This window comes from Ruditapes philippinarum, unplaced genomic scaffold, assembly GCF_026571515.1.
Source record: "Ruditapes philippinarum isolate M1 unplaced genomic scaffold, ASM2657151v2 ctg3808_1_1_1_1, whole genome shotgun sequence".
NCBI classification, from domain to species: Eukaryota; Metazoa; Mollusca; class Bivalvia; order Venerida; family Veneridae; genus Ruditapes; species Ruditapes philippinarum.
This window is the reverse complement of record NW_026865608.1, coordinates 15,125-24,523: the sequence shown is the minus strand read 5'-3', so window position 1 is coordinate 24,523 and position 9,399 is coordinate 15,125. Positions and strand designations below refer to the sequence as shown.

At 32.0% G+C, this 9,399-nt stretch overlaps 1 protein-coding gene across 1 annotated transcript; it reads left to right on the top strand.

The window, feature by feature from the left end:
• The first annotated feature begins 2,393 nt into the window (after window positions 1-2,393).
• LOC132729722 (uncharacterized) lies at window positions 2,394-8,990 on the top strand. Its single transcript, XM_060715548.1, has 3 exons — window positions 2,394-2,956; window positions 6,927-7,026; window positions 7,527-8,990. Exons 1-3 carry the CDS (start codon window positions 2,653-2,655, stop codon window positions 8,695-8,697), a joined length of 1,575 nt encoding a protein of 524 aa, XP_060571531.1. The 5' UTR covers window positions 2,394-2,652; the 3' UTR covers window positions 8,698-8,990.
• Window positions 8,991-9,399: the final 409 nt, after the last annotated feature.

Here is a 9,399-nt window from a genome sequence, read left to right as displayed (position 1 = left end):
TAAGTGAGATATGAAGTGTGCTCGTGATATACAGAGTGTGTTCATGAGATCTTGAGATATGGAGTGTGTTTGTGCTATATGGAGTGTTTTCATGGGATGTGAAGTGTGCTCGTGATATACAGAGTGTGTTCATGAGATCTTGAGATATGGAGTGTGTTCATGCTATATGGAGTGTGTTCATGGGATATGACGTGTGCTCGTGATATACAGAGTGTGTTCGTGAGATATGAAGTGTGTTCGTGCTATATGGAGTATGTTCATGAGATAATGATGTGTGCATTAGATATGGAGTGTGTTCATGAGATATGTAGAAGGTAATTGAAAAGGGATCTTCTTTATTTTTCAAAGGTTACAAGAACACATGTTTTAGAAGAATAATGTACAAGATAACTTTGTGTCAGAGCAAAGAAGAATAATTTTATATAAAAAAATATAGTTTTCCGCATTCATGTAACTTTTGTTTGTCTAAACCTTAGAAATTAACTTTTACTTAAAATGGTTTCTAGCGTGTATTTTATAAATGCCTGTAGTTTTTAGTTTGTTCATAAGTAAATGCTTCATTCAAAAGTTAATATTTCGTTCAACAGTTCGAACTTTGTTTATAAAATAGTTTTTGTTTATAAGTTAGTTCTTCGTTCATAATTTAGTACTTTGTTTATTAGCTAGTACTTCGTTCATACGTTAGCATTTTGTCCATAACCATCGTTCCAGTACAACCATCGTTACACCAGTACAAGACTACCTTCCTCCGCGCTAAACTACTAAAGCATCTCCCGGGGATCGAATCCACGCCAGAGAGGTAACTGGATTATAAGTCATCGACTCTAACCCCTCGACCACGGAGGCGGTGGTCATTGGGTAATGGAACATTGCTTTAAACGGGTAATACTGAAAGTAATTACTTTGTGATAAGTCATTTTAACTGTACAATAAAACCAAAATAACTCATCTAGACGTAATTCGTCACTTATAATTAATATACATGTATAATATTTGGCGTCTAACATTAAATTTTTAGTGGAGTATATTTCAAACGACTTATTTCTTTGCTTCTTGCACAATTTATTCAACATGTTGTTTATTTAACATTTTGTTTGTGTAACAACTTTAATTCGTCTACTGACGTGTAATTTGTTATTTAACTATCACAAATGTTAACATATAACTAATTCAGTTTGCACTTTGGAATATTGTATAAGATTTGATGGCGGAAACAAGAGTTTTCCGTAGGAATTAAGTAGCTAGCGTTGAACATTATATACATGTTTATTGTATAATTCATCCGCACTAATATTCCTATTTGCCAAGAGACCCGGAGGCAGAACCCGTACAGAGTACAACCATACCCGTAGATACATAGGTAAATAATAAATTAAAATTATAAGCTATGACATTTGCGTGAATAGTATGCACAAATCTTATACTATTCGACAAACATTGACTTATCAAGAAGTCTTTACATAAATAAATAAATAAATAAATTGTCGATGACATGAAACACTTTCTTCTTCATATAAAATTATTTAAACTTTGCGGTAATTATTAGGTAAAGGCATTCGTCTGCGAGGATAAAGTTAATATTATCAAGTCATTCATAACAGACCTTGTGTTGAATATATATACAGTGTTTTTAAAATGTAAACTTGTCATTATATTCCCGAACAATAAAATATAAAATAATGCTAATTTAAAATTGAATTGTTCATATTCTGTGCTGTACATTTAACAAACTTAACGAAATTTCATCACTTGTATTTATTAGACTGCATTAAACATCATGTTAGGAAAATACTGTCAATAATATTTAATAATATAAATTGTATAATGTATGAAATGTGGTAGGAAATTAATCGATGAATGTTTGTGTCATGGAAAAGTAGTGTTGTATATACATAAAGTAATGAATTTTAGTTTGATATAAATGTTGTAAACAAAACATTCATATAAAACATATTTAAATCTAAACTGATTTTTTCTCGAATTTTAATTACTTTTCATAAGTGCAACTTAAATTTAATTGGATGTTGTTTTAAATTTTAAAAAGGATTGCGAGAAGTAGTGTGGGGGGTTAGAGATCTATGTTCCTTTCTTTCTCATTTATATCAGGTAAATTCATCAATATTTATTCAAACAATATTTGTAATTCCTCACTCAATTTTATAACATTACTGTATACTTACGTTAAAGACCTGTTTCATTAAAGCCTAGAGTAAGTTTGTGTCTTTAACGAATCGACTTTCATCACTTGTTATTTACTTGTGTAAATGGGTTTAATCAGAAAAACGTTAACATTGACAGTCAATATTGATGTTGAAAATTTGGAGGCGGAGCTAATAGCTCTGAACAACGTCCACTGTTGAAATACGGCAGTTTATTGAACATTATCGGAAAGCTTTAAGCTTTAGAGTCACCTGATTGCTAAATGATCAGCCTATCACATTCGAGTAAACATTTGCAAAACAGTAACGGGTTACTGCGGGTGGTTTAACATCTTTAACTTAAACGGTATAAATGATCTTGTTTTACGGACTTCATACAAACTTATTGATGATCGTACATAAAGAAACAGCATTATCTTGTATTTGTTCTGTTTTCCTTTTTTGGAGAAAAAGGATTTTTATTGCTTAAATATACACTTTTGATTTTGATAAAATGTGTAATTCAAATAGTAATACTGGGACTTTAATGCCTTTTGGTTTAAAGATGAGTGGCGGACAGTTTCCGTATTACTCGGCGAGTACTTCTCATTTGAACATGGACTTACAACGAGCTCAACTCCAAGATTATGCACAACGTCTGCAGTTGGGTCTGAGGTCTTTTCCAGGACAGGTTACTGGTTTAAATCCACTAGCATACCACGGACATCTGATGCACCCTTACCTTCATCCGTACTTCTGTAAAGACCCGCGGACAAGATTCGTACACGAAGAGCCAAAGCCTAATCACAGTTACATAGGTAAATGATTAAATTAGTCATATCATTTGTTACATTGATGTTTATAGTATAGTTTTCACATTGCTGTGTCATAATAATGAATCAATTTAAGTTTTCATCATTTTACATGTTGCCATAATTTGACAAAAGATAGAGGCATCAAAAGGTCTTAAAGCTGCATGCCTCCAAATGAGCCAAAATATTTCAAGAAAATCAAACTTGGAAAAAATGTACTGGGAATTTTTAGAAACGTTAAAAGATGCAAGAGTTATAATTAATGTGTTAGGTGCGATTAATGACTGATTTTGCATTATTCATAGCCATAAGTCTACTGCATGACTAACGCAGTTATGCATATTTTGACTTCGTTTTGGAATTTAACTTTCAATGTAAGTACCGTAATCAAAATATGTAAATTATTTTCTTTGTTCACAATATTTTGTTGTTTTTTTTTTTAACTAAAAATTTTCATGAAAATTAGCATAAATCTGGAGGCTTGCTGCTTCAAATATCTATGTCTTCGTATTCAGATTGTGTCTCATATTCTGAAGGAATTAACAAGTTATATTCAATTATGCAATAAAAGGACACATTTTTAAAAGAGCTCATCATTTGCTGCGAAAATGCAGACTAAGTGACGAAATAAATTATTAAAATGTAAAATGACGTCACTATAAGCATGTTTTGTCAAATTGTTTTTACAACAAAAAGGAATATTATTATAAACCATAACACTCGAATATATATGATAAATTACAGTTTTTTCAAGTCAATGATATTTTCAGGTGGCCAATTTCAAAAGATTGTTTTACAATATATGTCATTTGTCCCATAAAAAACTATAATTTTGTAATGTCTTAAACTTGTCACATATATTATATGAAGAAAACAGAGGGCGTATTCTAAGAAAGTGCAACATGTTCCTTGGTCTTATAACAAAAAAGTGGTAACTTGGTGACAACTAGGTTTTAAAGACATTATTTATTTTTCTATAAACTAACAACCGTATCTTATACATCGTACATATTAAATATTCACAGCGTAATTCTATATTGAACAATATGGTAAAGGGTGTGTATTTTAAGTGTTCTGTCACAATAGGGTAGAAAGCTTGTCAGCATGTAGATACAACTTGAACATACATATGAGCCGCGCCATGACAAAAACCAACATAATGCGTTTGCGACCATCATGCATCCAGACCAGCCTGCGCATCCGCGCAATCTGATTAGGATCCATGCTGTTCGCTTACCAACCCTATTACAACACAACAACAACAAAAAACACAAGACATATTCCTGTTATATATATTGGTATTAAAGATATTTTATTTTAATTATTGTATCGAAAATTATTATTCTTTTCAATACGGCTCAAGTAATACCAACAATGTCGTGTGTATGGCAATGTTTGTGTCTAATATATAAAAGCAACGAAATTATTCTAAACAACAATTTGTTAACAATGAAAAGCTATGTCGGTGATTAACATTTTAAGTTATTAGGCACTCTGTTTTATAAAATTAGTTTAGTTTAACCATATTGTATTGCTTTCTTTCTATATATATATAAAAGATACAATAATTCAAAAATAATTATTTCAATACACCATAAAACAAGCAATTTAGGACTAAGTAAGAACAAAGACTCTCTGTAGCAGATTATTAAAACACAAAATATTCTATATTCTATAATCTTATATGAATTATCACTGAATATTAACATATATTATACCATATATTATATGAGTCTAGGAATGTGTTATATTGCTATGGTACTAAATAAACACATTCAGGTTTTTGCCTGCTTTGATTTGTCGGTTAAACAATATTCAAAAAATGTGATAATATTTATATGTCTTAACGTCTGAAACACAAAAACAATTTCTGAAGCCAAGTTTGAAAACGCAAACAAACTCTGGGTTAACGGCACCTGCAAATAATGTATTAAAAAAAAGAGAACAACAATATTTAGTAATGTTACATAATGTTTTTATAATCGTATCATTATTTTTACAAACATGAAATGTTCTCAGTAGATAACTCTGACATACATATAATGGTTATTAAATTATTATTATTATTTATTATTATTATTATTATTATTATAAATATTTTAGTTATGATAATAACGACGATGATTTCTTTTACAATACATTAAACATCCGAACATACTGGTATTTAGAAGAGTAGAGCTAGGCGTAGAACTGACACAATTATACATCCCATCCAGTAAAGAAATTCCGTAAACAAATAATATTTAAATTTACTTTTTGAAAACAACTTCTGAAAAAATAGACACACTCTTTAATAAATAACATTTAGAACAACTCGCATGGCATTTCTGCAAGATTATTCCAAATCATTGCTCTGTTTACATGCAATTTCATGTGTCTGAATTTCATCAATGATAATTAGTTTTTTGCATGCATTTTGAGGAGGTTTCTTACAGCAATTACATCCACAGATAAATGTTCATTTTGATTCTCTTGTAATTAAAGAAACAACACCAATAAACAGTGCATTTTGCAGTTACATTATAAAATGCGCAGTAAATTGTGATTTGTATTTGACAATTATACAATTCTTCAAGATCTCAAATCTAGCAGATATTTATATAATTAATGAACTAGGTAACAAAATATCGATATAAATAGAAATTTAAATTGTCATCAAATGGAGGAGATTTTTTTCTGAAATATAATACATAGATTTTGGTAATATATTAATCAATTGTTTAAATATTCAGAACCAAATAAAAGCTGATATACATCACGAAACAATTGTTGCAGTTATTAAAGTATACCTTTGAATCAATCATTTTAAAGGTAATTTTTCTAATGTAAACATCGACTGATGACCATAATTTACTAGTTTTCTACATTTTTCTTTATTTTTATTCGCACGATCTCAACAGTTCCAAGTTGGCAAAAAAAAATCACTTCCGATGACATTTCACGTTGCAGACTATCATGTTTATATGCGATAATTTCGTTACTTTGCTCTTCTGTATGTGCTATTATTTTCAATATAACCATCGTATAACTATTATATCAAAAGACATAAAAACAAAGACATAAAAGTATGTCTTTAATAGTTCGTTGTCTGTCTGTCTGTCTGTTATGCCATCATAATCATCACCATCATCATCAAGAGGCAACAATTTTGTTCAAGATTCTATTGCAAGACCAACTTTAACTCTGCCAAGTCAGTTCATGTCAAAACCTCATGTCTTTCCGTAGCAGACGACAATATATAATCAATGTCATTATTGAATAATAACTTGAATTCTAACATGACAAAGCAAACACTCGTTTTTTTTATCGGATGCTGCTGTAATTTGACTATTTGTTTATTACACGACGGCAAGTATGATTGCGGTGAAGTATTGTCAGCAACTTATCGGTGTTTCGTCCATTTATCAGTTTATTATCGCATCTGGTTGTTTGCGAAAACATTGAAAAACTTATAAGTTATAACATGCACTTTATATATAGATGAGTCACGTTAAAATTGTAAAAATCGTAATTTTATGTTGCCCAAATAATAACTTTTCTTGAAAGATGAAAGCTTAAAAAGTTACGTGCTTAAGAAATCTACTTTGAAACAAATTTAAGCAAAATGAAAACAGTATTAATATCATGAGCGTAAAAATCATCCAATTGTAATTCTGAAATATACAGATATTAAAAGTTCGAGCACTTAATTTTGTAAAATGATTTTGAAGAGTCTTCAAGATGGTTCTCTACAAGCAGTTGTATAGAAAGTTGCTAAAATTAGTATTATTGGTGTAATGCGTCAAATGACGTAACATTTGACGCTGAAATCGCGTGATGTAAAAACGCAATTAATTGTGTGGAATATTTCATGTGCGATACATTTTATTTAATTGAGAAAGCAGCAAAACATTTAAAACATGTGCGCATAAATACTTTTTTTTAAAATTATACATTTACATGTGACGGTAAATTTATGATGACCTATCTTTTTCAGGTTTGATTGCGATGGCAATTTTGAGTGCGCGTGACAAGAAACTTGTACTGAGTGACATTTATCAATGGATTCTAGATAACTACAGCTACTTTAGAACAAGGTAACAATTTTTAATATTGTCACAATAATAATCTTCTCTTGTTGTAAGTATGTAATTGTAAACGAACGTAGATGGGTTATTGGTTCCAAGGCTAAGTGGGTGATGGTAATGATTTCTAATTGCTTGCCTGTTATGGCTGTGATTTGAAATCCCGTTAAGGAAATTGAGGGTTTTTTTATGAACAAGCAACCAAAATGTACTACTTTTTTTTTGTAAGACTGAGCAATTGAGAGTTCAGAGAGAGTCACTTAAATTTTATTCTGATTCAAATACTGAAATAGCAGATTACCTTCACTGACCAATACAGAAATACGATACAATGGATTTGATGTACTTTATAAACATTTCTATAATTAAATAATCATTTAAACACCACCCAAGTCTTTAATTAAGAGCACATTATGGCAAATAACGGACAATGATTTGGTAGAATGGCTCTATTTTGTTTATTTAATAAAGTTTTTGACTTTCTTTGATCATATAATCATATTTTTTTGCAGAGGACCTGGCTGGCGAAATAGCATAAGGCATAATCTTTCGCTTAACGACTGTTTCATTAAATCTGGGAGAAGCGCGAATGGAAAGGGTCACTACTGGGCAATACATCCAGCCAATTTGGAAGACTTTCAGAAAGGAGATTTTCGCAGACGACGTGCTCAACGAAGAGTTCGAAAACACATGGGTTTGTCCGTCCCTGATGATGACGATGACGACAGCCCGGCGGCTTCACCAGCGCCTGCACTTCATTCCGGAAACTGGGTCACAAATTCAGTCGAGGTTAACATGGATGAAACTCCGGCCGAAGATTGTACTTCATCGCCACCGTCTGACAATAACGGATTGCTCAGCAATAAAGTCAACGACCAGAAAAAAAGACAAGGATTTCGGCGACAGTTTGATGTTGAAAGCTTGTTAGCTCCAGATACAGATCGGTATAAGGAAATACGCGCGCATACTACCAGGATGTCGGTCGTGAACGTTGAAGAGCCAGCAGATATTTTTGTTCTTGATGACGATTCTCGCATAAAATCTGCAATTGATTCGGATAAAAACGGTAACATCGATAACAGAGACCGTATGTGCTTTGAAAACAATGATGAAAAACAAGCTAATGAAGAGGCCAACATGCACGCGGACTTGGTTAACGGCAACAATAGCAAGGAACTCATGCATGATTCAAATGAAGAAAAGGAAACGCTTTGCAGTCAAAACAACGAGTGTGATAGAGAAAGCGTGAACTCGTCGTATTCTCCGAGGTATAATAGAGAAAAAGATACAACAGAGTATACAGACAGCCATCCAGATGTAGGGGAAAACAATGGTATGAGTGATTCCTCCTCTCCAGATAATCTTAACTGTAGTTTCTCAGAGGAAAATGGTTCTAAAAATCAGAGCATAATGCCTGAAGGATGTCCTACGTCACCAGCATATTTCAATGCCAATAACTTTTCTAACACGCAAAGCATCGCTGCATTTTATAATGCTGGCAAACAGACTTTATTAAGACCAGTGGGTCAAGTGTCGAGGTTCTCTTTAATTCCAACGCAAGGATTGTTGGGATCTTCACTCGACATTGAGGCTGCTCAACGCTGGCAACAGTCGATGGCGACTCTCTTAATGAAAGCTCAGATCAAAGGACGACAAGAGTCCGTTTATCAAATAAGAGATTGATACAGTCAACGTGAAAATAAATATGTCACAAATGGTGTCTGGTTTTTAAAATAAAAAAAACATTTGTATATAATACTATATGAGCCGTGCCATGACAAAACTAACATAATGGGTTTGCGACCAGCATGGATCCAGACCAGCCTGCGCATCCGCGCAGTCTGATCAGGATCCATGCTGTTCGCTATCAGTTTCTCTACTTGTTATAGGGTTTGTAAGCGAACAGCATGGATCCTGATCAGACTGCGCGGATGGGCAGGCTGGTCTGGATCCATGCTGGTCGCAAACGCATTACGTTGGTTTTGTCATGACGCGGCTCAATCAATTATCATCTTTAATTTATATTAAATTTGTCGCTATATTAAATTACATTAATTTTCTGTGGAGAAAGACCACTATTATTTCCTAAATAGAGGTGTTATATTTTTCTTTATTTGAATCAACATTTTGGTTTTTCATTCGTTCTAAAAAAGATATTTTTGCGTATTTTCGTGTACATATCTTTACGGTAATATTTTGAAAAGCTGAAAATAGCTTTTTATCTTTCTTTTTCCTACTTTCACTATTAACTATTTTGCAAAATACTTTGCGTAAAAAAAAATGATTTCTTTAAAAAAGATATTGATATATATAAAAATAATCTTGCTTTGCAAGTACTATACATTCAATGTTTCCTTCCTAAAGTAGCATGTGCTGTTTTTATGA

What these genes read in the sequence shown, in the direction of transcription:
- LOC132729722 (XM_060715548.1), top strand. Translation starts at nt 2,653, where the DNA reads ATGTGTAATTCAAATAGTAATACTGGGACTTTAATGCCTTTTGGTTTA. An exon ending in GCCTAATCACAGTTACATAG is followed by an intron (nt 2,957 to 6,926) that starts GTAAATGATTAA and finishes TATCTTTTTCAG; the next exon opens with GTTTGATTGCGATGGCAATT. An exon ending in TACAGCTACTTTAGAACAAG is followed by an intron (nt 7,027 to 7,526) that starts GTAACAATTTTT and finishes ATTTTTTTGCAG; the next exon opens with AGGACCTGGCTGGCGAAATA.